Below are 20457 nucleotides of genomic sequence, written 5' to 3'. Positions count from 1 at the left end.
GGGCACTAAATCAATCAGAAAGGAGAAAGATAGACATTACTGAAATGTTCTGCTCTAGAAGAATGTTGTGAGCTTCATGGACTAACCATAGAACAAATACTTATATTCTAAAGAAGTAAAGATAAGAGACTCTCCAGCAAAATCCAACTGCAACAATTAAAATATTTTGGACAATGTCATGTCAGACATAGACAATATGGAGAGACTAATCATTCAATCGAAGGTAGGAACAAGATCGATTGATCAGATCGCAGAAAGTTCCAAAAGACCCATACACGATATAATAGAAATGACCAGAAGGAGACGTCTATGGAGATGGACCATACACGACATCATGACAACCAGTACACTACCTCTAGGTGTTCAAGACTAAGGAAAGAGATGATACGACAATAAGTAATAAGTTTAATAAAAAAGTATAAATTTCTAAATCACTTTCACTGTTATGTTGTTCATATTTTAATACATCCTGTCATCAGTATCCTGGGCATGTATTAAATTTTTTGATTGTATGGTGAAATGGCATATATTTTTTTCAATATTTTTTACATGTTAAAAAGTATTTTCCAAATTGTCATGCCAACAAAATCGAAGTTAATATGGGCTCAAGTAAAAGGTGAAGTGGCCAGAAAAAATACAAATTTTAAATTGAAGGATGTCTAACAAATTTAATTGAATCTTATAAAAACAAAGTAACGAAAGATTGTGGACTCGACAAGACTTGCATTTGCATAAAGATTTGCATTTGTAATGAGTGCCAATTTCAAGCAAACAGAGAGTAGTAGAGAATTTGAAGAAGTGGTTAATCTGTTAAAAGAATGAGTGAAATTAATGATAAGGTTGTTGGAGATACTGTGTACTCTCCTCTCTATGGCTCATTTTATTTTTTATTTTAGAACTTTCTTGTCAGAATTTATTTCAATATTTGAGTTTGTAGTCTGCTCTTTTTCAAGTTTTTTTCACATTTTATTCTTGCTCTCATTTATTTCATGGATTGATTGGGACTCAAATTCACTGTGTAGAGCGTCACAAGATATGACATTCTTTGCTGAGATTATTGCCAACCTTCAGTAGTAGCATAAGAAAAAGATTTATTTTATACTGATATCGTCTACATCGTTATTTTGTTCTTCACCTTATTATGTCCTGTTTGATTGTTTGTTATCTTGTCAAATCATACTCCTTGAAATAAAATAAATAAACATACTCGTAAACTCGTAAATAACAAATGTACATTTACTAGACTAAACAACTCTACAAAAAATCATCTATGATGTTAAATAGTGAGATGTTTACTAAAAATGTTATTGTGTTGGTATAAATTATTACCTGACCATTAATTATTTTAACATTCAGCAAAATACTACGGCAACAAATAGTTTACACAATGAGGAATTTGTTATATGAAATCATTTTACAGAAAGTACCACACTAATTTCATTCTACAATTTATCAAAGGAAAAACTCAAAGTTTATATATTTCATCAACTTACATTAAGGATACTAGACATTAGAAATTGATTAAAACCATCTAGGTAGGTATACAAATTCCCCTTATCCTTGACAAAGTAATTATCTGAATTAGAAAAAGAGAAACTAAGTATATATCGTTAATTTATATCGCCAGTTTACGGATAAAAGATGACCTTGAGACTAACTGTTGTCTGGTGTATAATGGTATATTTTATTAAAAAATATTTCAAATTTATCCAAAAGGATTGCAAATCTTCAAAACGTTTTTGGTCCATCATAAATGAAACATTTTAAAAGTGGTTGAAACTGGCTACGAAAATAGGTGTGAAAACCTTTGGATTACATGACAATCATCGTTAATTGTAATAATATAATGACACAAGACACAAGGCCGATGTTATAGTAATTCACATACAGGGAACATACATCTCTGCTCGAAAGGAGGACGACTTTGTCCAACACTTAGAACCAGCCAACTTTAGTTGTAATCCTTTTGGATAAATTTTAAATATTTTTTAATTAAATATACCATTATTCACCAGAAGTTTTTACTTGTATGAACAGAACAGAAGTTTTTTTAAACTATGGTATAAAGCCAACCACTTGGATTTTTCTCTTTTACTTTTTACTCTTTTATTTTTGAAACGAATATTATGTACCTATATTACGTGGATGTTTTCTTGAGAAACACTGGGAAAAGTTAAAAACAGCTTATTTTATAATTAAACCATTTGAAATCTTCGTTTTATGGCATCTTCTCCAGATATCAGCTTTTCATTTCGAAAAGATTGCTAAACAGTTAACTAATAGATAATTTCGTATTTTTTTATTGCAACTGCAAGACTACATACCAAGAAAAAAAGTACCGATGATTGAGACTCAATACAACTCTTATGTTAGTACTTACTAGAAGGCAACAAAACAACCATTTATTTAATAATCTCAGTCCAGCTGCTTATTCTTCTATTTAATGAACATCTGCTTATTCGTTGTTTGTATTGTTTTATCATTGTCTATGAAGAATATCGAAAGCAGACTCCATCAATTTACACGGTATGAATTAGATTTATCATCTATTTTTTTTTCCCAGAAATCAGACTATATACCTTTATTTGTGGTATATGTACACGTTCTCACTAATCTGAAGTATCTTCCATTTATCTTTTACTTTTTGACCTTGGTGTATCGTACTTAGTTATACTCGAATATTTTTCTCTTCATATGCCATCTCTAGAAAGGTGGGCAATCATCATGGCGATATACACTTTGTGTCTCTGGTCTGTGTCTTTGGTCTCTTTGTGTTGAGAGGTGAAAGTACAGGGCAAAAGATCAGTTGGAAGATGCCAGAACTCGTGGCTGAGAGACCTGAGGAGATGGTTGACAACTCATCCACAGAAATCTGTCGTGCAGCAGTTTCCAAAGCTAAAATTGCCATTTGGATCGAAAGGAGAGATCCAACCTTCGAAAGGAGACGGCGCAATAAGAAGAAGAAGGTCTAAAGAGATCAGTAGAAGTGCAGTTAAACCAAGCTCTCAAATTGTTTAATCAGGAGATGCGTCTTTTTCCACGACTCCTTCCACGCTGTGTTCTTCATTGTATTATTAATTGCAGCAAGTTATAATGCTTGGCTCTAATGACATGCCCCAAATATTTCAATTTTCTATTTTAGTAATATTTTATCCTTGTCCCCGCTTCCCATTCTCAACACCTCGACAGTCGTGACTCTATCTACCGAACTTATTCGTAATATTGTTCTGTATTTCCATAATTCGAAGGCTTCCAATTTGTCCTAAACGTCTTTGTTTAATGTCAAAGCCTCCAACCTATCAAATAATATGCAGTTTTAATAATAGCCGACTCATTGTCAGTCTTATTATCTCTCAAAAATACAAAATTAGCCAATTATAATCCTAATCTTTTCATTTACCAAATTAAGAACATGCTTTTCAACCTTAAAAATAAAAAGATAACTACGAATTTTATTTGGGTAAAAGCTCGTGTTGGTATAAAACATAACAAGCATGTTTATTCCATTGCTAAAGCTGGAATAACCTCTCCAGCTGAAATTTTACCAGATGAGAGAATTTGTGTTCCAGACGCTTTTCTCATCTCTAAAAGAAATCAAAGAGATCGTTGGAATACTTCCTGGCAAACTTTTTGCGACCACTTAACAACACAATACGTGTGTATACAACCACACATCCCTAATTCCAGATGGTTTAAGAATTTCAATACCGCCCGTAAATATTTAACAACTTTAATAAGATTGAGATTTGGCCACGCTTGTTATCCTGCTCATCTTGCACAAATCAAAATATACAATTCAGACTTATGCGAAACTTGTCAAGAACAAGGAGATCTTAATCACATCTTTTTTAAGTGTTCCAAATATCTTCAGCATTCAGGAACCCTTTTAAACAACTTGCAAACTCTGCAAATATTTCCTCCATATCAAATAAATAACCTATTGGCTACTAATAATAAAAATGTCTATGATTGTCTCATTAAATTTATACATAGTGCAAATGTGTGTCTGTAGTCAATCTAGTAATGTCTTAAACAAATGTCCTGATGGGTCCCTGGACGAGAAGTGAGTATCCCTGATATTTGTTTTTTCTCGCTATCATTTTCTCTTTTTGTTTGATTCAGTTATATGGATTTTATGGGTTTTTTTGACTCGAATAGATACACTTTTTGCACTAGCAATTATTAGTATAGGTACACACTGTTTTATTTTCTTTAGTAATAATTATATTAGAATATTAATATTAGTAATTTTTCATTTATTAATTCTCAACACGTAATTGGCTAAATAGCTAAGTGCTAAAGCCACAAAAAAAAACGAAAAAACCTATTAAATAATACGGAGAACACATAGCATCTCAAGAACTTTTATCTTTAAAAGAATTGTAATGTCCCTGGAACCTAATACTTTTTTCAGTGTGTTAAAAGCATTTCTTGACAGTCCTATTCTTGCTTTAATCTTCTGTGTACTTCCATTAATTACTGTTCCCAAATTTCATATTTAGAACTTTTTTAAATTGTTCCCCATGTTTTGTTAAGCTTTCTTGGCGGTTTTGGGCTTTCGTAATCACCATAAATTTTGTATTTTTGTATTTAGGGACAATCCATTTTTTTTACTGACTTCTATCACCCTGTCAGCCATTTCTAGTAAATCCTCAAGACATTCCGCTATTAGTGTCGTCTGCAAACCGAATATTAGCGATTGGTCCACCATTTACTTTTATTTCCGTAGTTAATTCTTCTAGTGCTTATTTGATTATTTCTCTGAGTATAAGTTGAATAGAGTAGAAGACAGGACAGTCTTGCTTGACACCCCTTTAAATCTGTATTTCTTCTGAAGAAACGCTCTTCTTTACCAAAGTTTTCTGATTATAATAGAAAGCGCTAATGATCCTGGTGTCTCTCGTGTCTACATTTTTCTTTGAACAGGTTGAACAAGAATCTTTTGTATTTCCCGCTTATGATACCTTTCGAAAGATTGAGTTAATTATAAAAAAGTTTATAGTTCGAAAGAATTTTTTTCATTTCGTTGATGGATATATCCAAATAAACAAAGAATTTTAGTTAGTAAAATATCCAAATACCTGACTGATAGACGCTCGAAAATAATTTATTGCATAGAGAGTTAAATCTTTATCAAATTGTAAAAAATCTTTATGAAATATCTAGCATTGTCTACAATTTTGGAAATTCCAAACACTCCACCCAGCTTATACCTGCAATAATTTTTTGTTTATCAAAAGAATTGTTTGTCTTATTTCTACCAACTTTCTCTTTGATTACTTACCCTCACAAATTACTCAAAGTCTTTGTTTGTGTCCTTGAGTAGATATTAACGACTTAATTAGAAAATAAACGATTTCTATTGGTCAATGTTTTCCCGAAATTTTGAAAATACCTAGGTAATTTCTTCTGCTGTTAGTTTGGTATCTACCACAGTGGTGATAACAAGTGTTTTCAATAGTTGTGTACTATTAGTTGTGACAAGATGTCGAGTGTTTCCAGTGATAACGATTTGAACGATCTGATGAGTATCTTTGACGATACAGAATTCGCTAGCGGTATTACTGAGTTTAATGACAGTAATATAGATGAAATTGTTCATCTATTAGATACTCAGGCCTCTCTTGGAGATAGTCTATCTCGAGAGAACAGTGCAAGTGATCTATTAAACATTTTTGAGGATGAGGCTTCTATTTACCAGTACAGTACGTGTAATGAGGATAGTGTTGATCTTGATGATCTCTTAAGTACTTTTGAGACATCTTTTTACACTGGTAATAATGTCAATTACGATTATATTTTGGAGTACGAAGCTGCTAGTAGTGGGTCTACTCTCATTAGTTCTAATGAGAGTAACACTTCCAGTGATAATTCTAGTTGCAGTGATAGCAGTAGTTCCAGTGACAGTAGTAGTTCTAGTGATAGTAGTAGTTCTGATGAAAGTACTAGCTCTGATGATGAACAATCTTATGAGAGGAATAATGTCTACGCTACTAGCATCACTGATGATCATTTGAGTATTTTTAATGAAGAATCGTCTCTTTGTGGTATGTATTTTAACTTTTATTTTTAATTTTTGTATCATAAAGTCTGATATAATTTGATAGATGATGAGATTAAATGTGTAGGTACATGTTCGGTATTGTAATGCAAAGAATGCGATCGTTATTTTACATTTTTGAGTGTATGGTTAAATCGTTCTTTCTTATTTCTAATCCGTCTGAAACGTTTATTGTTTAACAATTATTTTTTTTTTCATTCATTGACAATTGTCAAAATCATTTTCGTAATTATTTTCAAATTCTTCTATATGATCCCAATTCTTGTTATTTAATACTTTGTGGAATTAGTTTTAATATAATGTCGATGTAAACTTTTTATACAGTAAAACAAACATCTTTCAGTCCATTTAAATACTTTATATACAGCGTCTATAGTACATCAAGTATTCCTTCAATTGTGAATATATTAATAAACAGAATATCCTAGTTTATCATTTAGTCATTTGCCTAATTATGCGGAGAGATGTACAGACACGTAAATTCCTGTTTTCGCTTACTCACTATTATCAGTCGATAAGTAAAAACAAGTTTTAGTTTGTTATCAACCAAATAAACATATGTAGTTGGGCTCTGTGTTCAATTTTGTTGTTATTCTACCGGATTTGAAGAATACTTTGAGGTAATAATGTAGATAATTATCGCATTGTTCAGGGCAAACAAATTTTAAATATATTTCAATTCTTATTACCAAAAATTCCGGTATGGCTAACAAAATGGGTATTTGTAAATCACATATTAGACTGCAAGGTTAGTTAACTTAATGGCAGTAGCTGTTTTTTTATGGACATAAATGTCCAGTATATTTTAATCTTTATCATCTGGTGATAAATACGTTAACGTCACCTGTTAACGTATTAACAAAGCATACGTTGTTTACTTATGACAAACCTGTCAAATTTAGACCAAATATTAATAATAAAATATAAAGAAATATAATTTGATAGTAAATTTAATTATTATTATATAAACTAAATAATATGTTTAAAAATAATAATTGTATTTATAAGAAATTATTTTAAAATGAGAATTGTTATAAAAATTTAAATAGATTTAATGTTGTTATTATTCGGATGACATTTATGACTTTTATTTAATTTTGACAATTGTTACGGATCGAATCTTCTCATTTAATGACTACATTTTGTTAGTTCTTTTTCATGCAGTTTTTAATTTAAACCTCTTATAAGTAAATATATTTATGATCATTAGAAACGAATTTATCGGGAGTAGTGAATCGATGTCAAGAACCACTATTCTATGACGCTACCCGTGACGACGCCATCTTATGGTGCTAGTTCCGTGACGCTCGCCTCAGCATTTTACTGTAGAGGAAAAAAAGTAACACAACGCCAGTATAGATACTTTGCTTAAAAAAACACTACACAAAATTTCCGCGTAATGGATCAAGTAGTTCTTGCAAAATAATTTTGTAATCTACATATTTGAAAAAAAGTTAAGTTATTAATTAAAATAAAAAAAAAATTAAATACTTAAAAAGTATACATATAAAAGAATACTTCAAAATAAATTCGAATAATTAAAACCCGTTGTATATTAGAGTCTAGAGAATTTTTTAAACAACTCTATATTTTTTAGGCTAATAAACAAATAGAATAACTTATTCAATTTTCAATTGCAATATAATAAATTAATAAAAGGCTTAGATATTTTACAGTTGTGTCTGGTAGAGTTATTCAATATCTTATTTTTTGTATGTTTTGTATTTAACACAAATAAAATTATAGGAATATTTAATTTTTTTTTTAATTAAATAGTTTAAAAAATGACTTAATAAGTAATCGATCAGGGATTTATTAAATTAATTTTTTATTGAATGATTTTTTCCAAGTTTATTTATAAATATTTATTATTAAAATTTAAATCGTTCAATAATTTAGTAAACCCCATCTCGATTACTTTTTTTAGCAGTACTTTTTAAAGCAATTTAAATGCAAAAAATTAAATATTCATATAATTTTATTTGTGTTAAATATAAAAATATACAAAAAATAAATTAAATAATTTTATAAGACACAACTGTAAAATATATTCTAATCTAAGCTTCTGTTTTTTTGTACATTACATTATTTTGGGTTTTTGATCTTCTTCTTAAGGTGCCTTCTCCATTACTGAAGGTTGGCTATAACTACAGCAAATTGCTCTCTCTCTTGAGCTGTTCTTAGTATCGAATGTGTGTCCATGCCTATCCAGTCTCTTACATTCTTCAACCAGGAGCATTTTCTTCTTCCTTGACCTCTTCTACCTTCCACTTTCCCTTCCATTATAAGTCGTAGGAAGTTGTATTTTTCTCCTCTGTAAATATGTTGAGTTCTCTCTCAGTACCCATTCTTCTTAGCACCTCGTTGTTGGTCACGTGCTCTGTCGCATCCTTCGAAAAACCCACATCTCAAAGGCTTCTATACGCCTCATACTTGTAATTCCGAGAGTCCATGTTTCCACTCCGTATAGCAATATGGAATAAATAAACGTTTTTACAAATTGGTATCGGATATCCAACGATAACGTAGAGTTTATTAGGAATTTTTTCATTCATTGAAATGCGGACCTAGCATATTCTATACGAGCACGTATTTCGACCTCGTGGTCAAGATCGTTTGTTATCCAGCAACCAAGATACTGGAATCTTTGTACTGATTCTATATGTTTTTTATAGATACAAAGATTAATGTCGACATTTGGTGCACGTGTAACAGCCATTACTTTTGTTTTATTTGTGTTTATATTTAGTCCCAAGCTATCTCCCTCTCTGGTTATGACATTCAAAAGTCGTTGTAAACCCTCAGCACTGTCCGCAATAATGACGGTGTCGTCTGCGTATCTTAAGTTATTTACGTATTCTCCGTTGATTTTTATTCCTTCTTCAATATTTTCGAGGGCATTTTGAAAGATCTTTTCGGAATATATATTGAATAACAATAGAGAAAGTACACAGCCCTGACGAACTCCTCTTTTTATTGGCAATTCTTCTGTCAGACGATTGTCTATTTTGATCGACGCCATTTGATCCCATGATAACCTCATAAATTTAGTTTTCTTGGTGTTTATTGGCAGACCATATTCTTCTTTATACTCAACTGTCTTAACCATTAGCCTCTGGAGGTCGCGGAGGTTGTCCGCCGTTATGACAGTATCGTCCGCAAACCTAATTGGTGTTTCATTGACCTTTATTCCAGCTGTTTCTTCTTTGAAAGCTCTTTTCATAATTTCTTCAGAGTATGCGTTGAACAGAAATAGCAATGATGCACATCCCTGTCGTACCCCTCTTTTAATTTCGAAATCTTCTGAAGTGTGTTATTAATGCGTGTATATGCTTGCTACTTATAATATAGATTCGTTATAATTCGAAGGCCATTGTAGTTTGTTTTGTTTTGAGGATATCCTTAAGCTGTCTATGGCGAACTTTATCGAAATCCTTGTAAATTATGAAAGAAACTATGAACTAGGTTCTGCTAGAAAGAACATAATTTACTTGTAAATTACTTAGATCGTTGAATACTCCAATGTAGTTTTTAATACTAGTTGTTCAGTGAAAACAAGTTATCTAGTTTTTATTCAACCAAACTACCGAAATTATTCTTCTTGATGTGCTTTACAATTGGGGGTGAGTCTTCACCACATCCACTATAGCCCTCAATCTTCTACGATCTTGCGCTTTAATTTCCCATTGTTGACCCGAATCCTAGATAAATCGGCTTCAATATCATCCTTCCATCTTTTTCTCGGATGGCCTACTGATCTTCTACCGTCTGGTATCTCAGAAAACACTTTCTTTAGCACTCTGTCTTCCTCTAATCTTACTACATTACATTTGTGGCCTAAATATCTGAGAACCTACCTTTCAAATACCAGCAGCTTATTTATTTCCCGCTGATGTAGAGTCCATGTTTTACTTCCATATGTAACAACTGGGCGAAACGTTAATATGAAATGTCGCTGTTCCGTATTCTTCTTCGCCGTACATTTATGCCTATCGTATCTTCTTCATCTAAACCTTTCTCTTTCAAGTCCTCTGCCACACAGTCCTTCCATCTTCTCAGTTTTCCTCTACCTCTCTTTCCACCAACTTCTAGCAGCACTATCCTTCGTCCCACATAGTTTTGTGAGTAGTTTTGTGTGTAGACTTGTGTTGGTTTATTTAATTGATTCCTTACAATTAGTATTTTTCTAAAAACATTTTTCATATAATTTTAGAAAAATTTAATAGAAATTTAAAAAAGAATAATTTTAAAACCTTAATTCTTCTTCATATTTATGTCATCATTACAATCAAGTATGCATGCAACATTATTTCAAGTTTCTTCTCTTATTTTTTGAACAGATCTTACTCTTGTTAAAATTTCTTTTTAATTTTCCCTCACTAATTGTCAAACTTTTACAAATATTTAAATTTGAGTACGCCACTGGTAACTAATGATATCCAAAGGCTAGAGCTCTTTCTTAAGATAAGGAGTAGTTTTCTGCCTTAGGTCAGCATATCAATTAAAAATAAATTTGTTTGTTAGGCGAGGTTAGCTAATCACTACTTGTTTTTAAGAAATACTTATATTTGTGTTATTTTGAGGTAAATACACTTTACAGTCATATAATTTGTTATTTTATTTGACAATTTTCTTTATTTATAATTTTTAGATTTTGTAAGTGTTCTCGTCTTTTTAAGATTTCCCATCATTCTGTTTTAAAGTAGTTGTATTTTTTGCTTAATTAAAGATCCAATAATCAACTGTTGGAAAGAGAGTCCATCTTTTAACACCATGCGTCAAAAGTAGCGTCACTTTAAGCACTGTAACTTGGTAAATAATATTCCGAATGAGATAAAATTTGGACAGTATGCTTTTGAACGCTGACACTACCGAAATGCCATGTAGCTAATTCAATAAAGTCGCAATGTTTAATTGTTTTTATCTCCTTAACATCAGGTAGTTAGTGAGTGTCGGTTCCAAAGTAACTAATTATATACCAAATTTGAATTTTGTGTTTTCAAGCTGATTAATGGGTAAATAATTTACCCAAAATTGATAATACCTACACTTAATATTTTAGTGAATAATAATAACGATATGGAAGTATAGCTTTAACTAACTAAGCAATTATATAAGCAACATAATGTTTACGAAAACATACATTTTCATCGTGTTGAAATTATGTACTTTCGCATTTATTACACCTGTAACTATTTAAAACAGTGATTTTTTTTTAATATAGTTCCAAAGTATGTGGTTTATAATCATATTCATTGAAACAAACTCGTTTAGACACATATTAATTCAAAAAGTACACACTTGTATTTTTCCAGATAATTCGACTTTCTTTATCTAAATTTTTGGAAATTGTGTTACAAATAGAAAACGTTTAAATTAATATTTTATCGCGAATTATATTCATTAAAATCTAGACATATAACAAATTTAGTACAATATAGCGTACCTATGTTACTTTATCTCAAGGACAGTGTACGTGATTAACGAACAGTTTTATACATATTTACCTACAAAAAGTGTTAGTTTGAAACATGGATCATTTATAAGATTGATTTTGGGGAGGTTGATTAATTCATTACATATTTGTAATCCTGCATAATCATCAATTTCACTATCTTGCAAGAATTCTAATGTTTTCCACAAGGTAAATGAAACTCCTGTAGTTTTATTAGTTTTATAAAAAAATTCAGTTTAATTAAAAAGTTACAACATTTGTTGTGTTACATTATTGTTAAAAATATGTTGTGATGTTAAAGTATGTAACAGATACCCTGCATGGCAACGTAAGACTCCCAATAGGAGTTGCTGCTGACCCTCAGACCTTGTCTGGATGGGTTCTATACGGCAACTGACTAAAAGGGAGCAGATGACCGGGTAGACAACGAATCTCTTAGCTGAAAAATCCCGTGGTCGGGTAAAACATTCTTGGAACTATTTAGAACCGCTGTAAACAAACTTATGTGGGCCAGAATGTTCACCAACTTTCAATCAGAATATGACATGGAAGATGTAGATGATATATATTATAATTCAGGACGATAAGTAGAAAGCACGTGGTGTTCGTGTGTATTAAGGTATAAAAAATTGCTTATTACAAGCTTAAATTTTTATTTTAAGAAGATCTTTTCGGAATTAAATCATTCCATCATCAGTTAACTAAAAGAGAGAGTAAAAATACCAATATTAAAAAACACAAGTTAAAATTTAAATATATAGAAATAACACGTTGGTTTTTTACTACTTACATAAAAAGTTGTTAAAAAACATTGTATGGCCACTTAAAAAAACTTTCGAAGGACATCCGTATTAAAATATAATCCTCATGGTTTTATCAAGGTAAATGCAATAGACTTAACTTATTGATTATTAAAAACTGAAGATGGGGGCATCTTACATGACCCCCTGTAGCTGGTGAAGTTTTTTCGACTTACATTACCTCTGATCTGTTCTGGAGTCTTGGGCTAACTGATATAAAGATGGTATGAAAAATCAGTTAGTACCCATCAATGTCAAGTGGAATGATGTAGTAGGAGCAAAAGTCCTAACCTAACCTATTCACAAACTTAAGCACAATGACTTTTGCTCCTACTACATCATTCCACTTGACATTGATGGGTACTAACTGATTTTTCATACCATCTTTATATCAGTTAGCCCAAGACTCCAGAACAGATCAGAGGTAATGTAAGTCGAAAAAACTTCACCAGCTACAGGGGGTCATGTAAGATGCCCCCATCTTCAGTTTTTAATAATCAATAAGTTAAGTCTATTGCATTTACCTTGATAAAACCATGAGGATTATATTTTAATACGGATGTCCTTCGAAAGTTTTTTTAAGTGGCCATACAATGTTTTTTAACAACTTTTTATGTAAGTAGTAAAAAACCAACGTGTTATTTCTATATATTTAAATTTTAACTTGTGTTTTTTTAATATTGGTATTTTTACTCTCTCTTTTAGTTAACTGATGATGGAATGATTTAATTCCGAAAAGATCTTCTTAAAATAAAAATTTAAGCTTGTAATAAGCAATTTTTTTTTATACCTTAATACACACGAACACCACGTGCTTTGTATTCAACAGATATACTAGCCACTCCTGGATATTTCCACTTCATGGTTTGTTCCAGTTTCACTTTTAACGATAAGTAGACTTTAGAAAATTTCGCAAATTTGCCAAATAAGAAAAATGATTTACTTTATTTTGCAATGTATTGGCTACACCAATGGTCACACACTGCAAATAAATCTACAGCAATAGTAGCTAGTCTATTATTTTCTAGGATAAATTTCAAAAAAATGTCTTTTAAAATTATTTATTTCGCTATCGTCTCTATTGATTATTTTCTTTTTAATTGAAAAATTATCTTTTTAGTCGCTTAAAATAGGCTTTCCCAGTTTTTTGAATTTACAAACTCTTTCGAGCTTTACGCTAGCGTTACAACGACTTTCTGAGCACCAATGTCTATTTAGAAACAGCTGTAGTTAGGTAAAATTCGAGACTATATACTGTACGCAGTAAATAAACGATATTATTCATTCCAGAATATTTTCGAAGGTAACTGATCTGAAAACATTATTGCGGTATTCCAAGAACGTCTTATTAATAGCACAATGTATTAGAAAGAAGAAAATATCACAATGTATCATCAGGTTTTAGTAAGTAGGGAACAAGCAAAATATACCTTGGTGATGAAACCCATCCCAACTAGGTGAGGGGGGGCTGGGTGGTTTTTAAAATAACCTTAAGAAGAAAATATTATAAGCAAAAAATGTTCTTTAGTTTTCTTTGAAAAGTCAATTACTTCAATACTTTAAAAAATTTTAAAAATTTTGTTATGTTTTCAATTGATTTTTCACGAATAACTCGAAAAACTGTATCGAACAAACTTATAATGGATAAAATATAGCCTATTAAAAATTTAAAGATATTGCTTTTTCTATTCGTACTGTAAATCGAAGACAAACCGAGTTATTCGTGAAAATCAAATAAAAACATAGGAAAAATTGAAATTTCCAATTAAGAACAAGTCTAAAAGTATTGATTTTTTGAAAAAAAACTCCATAGAATATTTGTTGCTTACAATATATTGTTCTATCGATTTTTGAGGTTATTTTCAATATGAAGATTCCGACCTTCCCCCTCCCTCAACGTAAAAGTACATTTAGGCATGTTGTAGACTTTGACGTTAAGGGTAAATAGAAGGTTCATCAAACAAAGGAACAAAATTTCATCAAAATCAATGCTTTTTGATGGAAATCGGAGGTTTTATCATACTTTTACCGAGGTTCACTGTAGTATAAACCTATTAATTAAACACATACCTACAATGGTACAATAAATGGTATAATTTTATACCATATAAATTCACTTTGATATTTTTCAATATATGGAAAATGTGGATAAAAGGCTTTAAACCATATATCATTCATTATTTTTTATTTATTCTATTAATTATCGTATTTGATGACAAAATAACTGGTTTTTATTTATTTACGTTTTTCAAAGCCCGTTAATTACATATTCGTATATTCCTATAAATATTTAAACAGAAAAATTCATTTTACCCTTATCCGATTGTTTTAACTGTTTTGTCACAACCTGTAATTTACTAAAAGCATTATGAACACATTATATCATTTGCACCTAGAGCGGTTATGTAAATCAATTGTAGCTCAGTGAACCGTTACCAGCTGCCAATTTAGTGAAATTCATTCCTTTCGTTGTCTGTAAATTGCACAATTTAATTGAAGTTTATATTTAGTTTCATTGGAATTGTTTTAAAACATACAATGAATAAAAATATTATAGACTTATATATTGTATATTTCAAATGAATCGTGTATACTCTGCATCTATGTTTTAGTCCAAAAGGTCTAGATTTCTTAGAAAATCATTCGAAACTACTTTTGTTACCTGATCAGATTCTAAAAGCACCTGATTTATTTATGGTCTTAATGAACAATTACCAGACAATATTCTGCATGTTGCTCGGTGTCTTTTTAGAAATGATATCTAGAGTATTTTTCCGTAGAGAGCAGAATATTGTAATAACACTTTTACTTGCTTCTGGCCTGGAATATTTCCCCAGGACTCTGCCGTAAATTAAGAGTTCCAGGATATCGTAGGACAATTATTCTGGTCCTACAAAAGGAGTATCAGCGCCTTCTTTAGTAAGACCATCAGCACCTTCGACATTGATAATTAATTGAAAAATATTTGTTCTTCCATTGACTGTATATATTCCATTATAAGTATAATTGTTTGTTTTGCTTTAAATGTTGTCTGTTCCTTTTAGTATATTATGTTTCTACCCTTTTGCCTTGTTTTTCTTCTTACTTAAGTTTATTAATAATTCAAATATTTAGTAAAACAAATTTTAATTTCAAAATGGAGATAAAAACATGCGAAATATATACGCTATAAACATAAACAAACCATGTTATGTTTTGTATTTGTTCCTGAAGGTTATTTTATTCCCAACTTTGCTCTATTTAATCAGTATTCGGAAGACAAAACCCTGAAAATGTGTTTGATATTTTCTTTTTTATTATTTTTAGGGTTATTTTGTATATACAAAAATATGTTCTCTTGTTTTATCGATGAAGAACACTAAAATACTCACATTTATGTATTTTTTTATTACCTACGTTTGGATTATGCGTTTGCCATATATTTTTATAAACATTAAATAGGTTTAAAATAATACTTCTTTATTCTATAAATAGTTCAATGTATTTTTGACGTACATTTGTCACAGGATTTTTATAGAATATTTATTTCTACAGTATTATTATTTTCCTCTTAAAATAAAATTATTGTTTTGTCTATACAGTTTAGATAAGTTAATTTTAGCAGAGTGCAAAATCATTTTAATTTTTGTGCTTATTACGATGACTGAATTCATTTCTTAACCTATATATCATGTGTTATATAGTGTCATGCTCATAGACATATAATACTAATAGACTGAACGCTGCAATACAATCCCGTTCCACCAGTGCCACAGAGGAAACTGGCGCAAAATAATTGTTCTTGCATCTCTTTCTAATGTTCCGGTTTTTTCGACCACGTGACCTAAATGACCAATGGGAAAGTCCATTAGAAAGAGAAGAATCTAATCCTAATCTAATCCATTAGAAAGAGAAGAAAGGGACTGCTTCGCGTCAGTTTTCTCTGTCGCACTGGGGGACCGGATATGTATTGCAGGGCTCAGTCTATTTGTATTATATGTATATGTTCATGCGTTTCTTGATAGATATAGGTTATAGTGTCATTTCACATATTTATTATTTCATAGTATATATTTGTTACTACTGGATTTAATTTTAGATTATTAACATATCTCTCTTTGTTGCAGGTTTTGTTCAATCTCACACTATGAAACCTCCACCACCGTCCGTAGAGACAGATGACTGCGATGATATTTTCGGCCCTCCCCGTACCTACCCAAGTGGTTACTGCCCTCCAAAGAACCGCCCTTCCATGATCTCTGCCAAGTACCGTCAAAAGGAGGAACGGAGAAAGGTTCTAAAAATTAGCATCAACAAGTTGAAGAAGATCGAGGATGCTGAAGTAAGCTTGTGCAGGTCCGTTTTGATCAATAACACCATGAAGCGGTTACAAAGAGAGGCCAAAGAAGAGAAGTTGCAGAAACAACAACTTAGTTACCCACGTTGCTTCGACAACGACAATTACCTGAGCCTAAAAAATGAATTTATGAAAAACGAAAGGAACGACGAACCACAGAGCCTTCCTGCCGAAGCGTTTGAGAACGATTTCGACGCAAAGTTAGCCGAAGAAATTGACTCAGTCAACGCCAAGGAGGTACTAAACATGGTCGAAGAAAATTTGAATGGTTTGAGCAGCTCAGAAACCTTCCATTTTTCCGAAACTTCTGAAACCTCTACTACCACTGATAGGTTGTCATCGAGGAAACGTTCTTTTGATGATATGGACGACTGTGATGTTCAAGACGTACTGTCTCAGTTCTATATGCCGCCTACACCGAGAATGTTGACCTGCATAGACGACGACGAAGACGTCAATGTTGTCGACGATGAACCTTTACCCAAAAGGGTAAAGAGCAGCAGCGAAGAGGCAGATCTCGAAAAGAGCAGTTGTGATAGTTCCTTAACTGACTTTAGTGTTAATAACTTTTTAAACAACAACGTTCCTACACCAGAATCGCGGCTAAGGTACTCAAATCAAAATGACACAGACAGTAATTCTTTTAGTTGTGGACATGCGTCTATGTTTAGTGAATTTCAAAGTAATGTTTTTCATAATCTAATAGCTTCTTTAGAAACGTAGTATTTTCTTGATAACGCCTAGAATGATGACAATGATTTTTGATTATTTATGTGATATCTAGAGTGAAAGAATTGATTGGCTAAATTCGTTTTTACTCAATTGACAGTTTTAATGACAGGTTATGTTGTATCCATTGGTTATTATTTTTAAACTAAAGTACGTACAACTTATTTAAACGTAACAACTAGCATTAACAATCAAGTAAAGGAAGCGTTTGTTTGGTAAATAACGAAATTTTCAGAAACCACTGCCTTACAAAAATAATCATACAGACAACAAATGTCTGTTTTAACTTATACTTGCCAAATATGTATTTATTAAATTATATAAAATGATATTTATATTATATTACAATTATTATGCTTTGATGTAGATTCAGGTAGAAATACAATTATTTGGTTGATAGGTTATTTTTAATTGGAGATAGATTTTACTCTAATCTCTGGCTTAGAGTAACAATCTAATCAATATAAGATTAAATAAAATCGAGTTGTATTTCAGAACAAAATTTTGTACTTTTATTTAAAGTGGTATTTATATTTGTATGGTATTGCAACGTAACCTGTAATTAAAAGCGTTTTATTTTAAATATCAAAATTATACAAAAGTGTCGATATAATATGTCCCACGTTTAAAACAAGTGTATTAGGGAATCATGACAAACACTTACGAAATACAGAATCTTATCTCCTAATTCGTTTAAGGGAGTTTAAGAAATAAAGAGGTCTACACGCTCAGCGTGTAGGGGAAGGAGTATGTTCGTTAATTCACATCGGAATCACACGAGATGTCTAGTGATTTTGATGAGTTTTGACGTCGGGCCCTCAAACCTGTGGATCCCCTAGCACACTTTGAAAATGTGTGTACTTACTAACCTATATATCGTTACTTAATACGTCACTTTTTGATCTAATTTTGGTTTTAACAAACTTTTTTTATTTATATATAACAGTTTATTATTGTTATAATCTTTAGCAATATCTCAATTTATTCTGAGTGAATGATGTAAGAATTCTTAAGGTAGCTCTTCATAAAAACCATCCTTAAGTCGGGCAAAATACAACTTAAATTTGTAAGATCTCGAAGGTAACTCACAGTATCTCGGCAGCTCTGGTCGCCTATCTGGAATTAACAAATTTTACATTTTTTCATATTCTAATTTTCTTTCAAACTAAGAAAAATCAAGCAAGACTCAATGTACTGCTAATTTTTAAAGGTTATTATAAAATTAAAGTCAGAATGAAATGGCAAATTCACCAGTATACGTTGTTATTGTAATAAAATATAAAAATAGAAAGCTAGTTCAGAAAATAGATAGAAGATCTAAAAAACCATATAGTAGTGGTCCACATTACTTGACCATGAGCACAATCAATTATTGATTGTAAACGTCAACTCTACTGATGATGCAGTTATACTTTTTTTTTCTGAAACCAAGCGAGACACTACTTCTCTGACACTTGATCGTGGAACATTTGTACCAAACACTGTCCTTTCATAAAACTCCACAAAAAAGTTATGTGTTCTTGATAAAATTCAGTCACTTTCTTATGTGAAGTTTATAAGGCTTTCTCCTAGCTCGCTATATACTTGCTTTTCCGGTGTAAAGCCATGTTATGTCAGTAAGGATTTCACATTCGCAATGGACTTATATATCAGTTTCTTTCTCCATTTTGCATTTCCTCCACTATGTTTTATTCATTCTGTTATAGATATATTTCTTCAGTTAAGAGTATCCAGTCATCATTTATTGGACCATCTTCAACGCTTGCCTGCTCAGATTTATTAGACTTGATGAAGAAACCCTCCTACCAATGTTGTTTACGATTTTCTCCATATGGGTTTGCATCTGTAGAGCTCTAAATTTGTTATTATTTTTTTCAGCCACTTTGGAATTTCACACAAAGGTTTTGCTCAAAGATTACAGAGCCTTGCTTTGTCAGGTCTGCTAGGTCAATAACTGGAACTTGTATAGCTCAATGTCTATAAATCTGCAAAATCTTGAACACCAAATCGCAGAAAGTTGAATTTTATCAAATAAATGTAGTTAATGGTGGGAACCTCATATAAAGACCAATTCAGCTGTAAAATACGAAACATTAGATTGTCAAAAAACTAAAAGAAAGTACATTAAGAAGAAATACTTCGTAAACTACATTGGCAGGTTATGTTAAAGTGTTGAAAGAAATTAGTGAACAATAATTAAGATAAAAAACAAATAACTTTTTATTATGTTCGTAATGTACACCATCTTCTGAGATGGTGTACTGGATTGTGAGAATCCAATTTTTTTTATTATTTGAGTCTTGCTTGATATTTTTTGGTTAATTAGAACAACAAATTCTAATAATTTATAAAGTGTTGACCTCAGCTTCGTTTTTGTTCGACTAAATACCAAGTTTTTGATGATTAAGCACCTTAACGTAGATCTTTTGGCTAGAAATGCCCGTTGTACTTTTCTATTATAGTGTTTAATGTACACAATAAAGTATTGCTTGTACGCATAAAGCTCTCTGTATTTTTGGAAGAAACCTTACTACGAAAAGCCTTTCACGTTCTTATATTTCTTTAATAAAAAAAATTGAATTATATATAAGAGAAATTAGTATCTTTTCATCTGGTGGAGAGCAACTTAAACTGTGATATTACAAAATATTGTATAAAACCAATGCGTAGTAAACTTAGTTGAATAAAATATTGTACAGGGTATTCTGTTTAAATGGTACTATTCAGTTATTAAAAATATTGTAAACAGTTATATTTGGTATCTTTTATCTTAATCCTTCTTATTTATATCATCTATGCATATCGAACAAAGAATAGCTTCATTTTAAATAGGGTTTATAGAAATAAATTTTAGACTTATAATCTATTTTATTAAACCTAGAAGGGCCACTTTCGACCACTACAGTTTTCTGGTCATCTTCAGGCCTCCGGACAGGTTAAATTAAAATGATGTCGGTGCAAGGATTGTTGTTAGAAAGGCGTGTACTGAACTCTCGTTTATGCTATAATGTTGTCTGTTAGTCTTCATTAGACCATATAGCATTAATGAGCGTTCAGTACACGCCCTTCTAACAAC

General features: G+C 31.2%; 1 protein-coding gene across 2 annotated transcripts; it reads left to right on the top strand.

Moving 5' to 3' along the window:
• The first annotated feature begins 5420 nt into the window (after positions 1-5420).
• Positions 5421-20133, top strand: LOC140439456 (uncharacterized). 2 transcript variants are annotated; one of them, XR_011950627.1, is made up of 3 exons: positions 5421-6047; positions 16423-18640; positions 18715-20133. XR_011950627.1 is itself a non-coding variant. In XM_072529376.1 (2 exons), exons 1-2 carry the CDS (start codon positions 5486-5488, stop codon positions 17373-17375), a joined length of 1515 nt encoding a protein of 504 aa, XP_072385477.1. In that variant the 5' UTR covers positions 5421-5485; the 3' UTR covers positions 17376-20133. The 2 variants fall into 2 exon arrangements, 1 of the variants encoding a protein (XP_072385477.1); XM_072529376.1 differs by having other exon boundaries at positions 16423-20133.
• Positions 20134-20457: the final 324 nt, after the last annotated feature.

This window comes from Diabrotica undecimpunctata, chromosome 4 (genome assembly GCF_040954645.1).
Source record: "Diabrotica undecimpunctata isolate CICGRU chromosome 4, icDiaUnde3, whole genome shotgun sequence".
In the NCBI taxonomy this organism is placed as follows: domain Eukaryota; kingdom Metazoa; phylum Arthropoda; class Insecta; order Coleoptera; family Chrysomelidae; genus Diabrotica; species Diabrotica undecimpunctata.
This window is presented reverse-complemented; position numbering and strand designations above follow the sequence as displayed.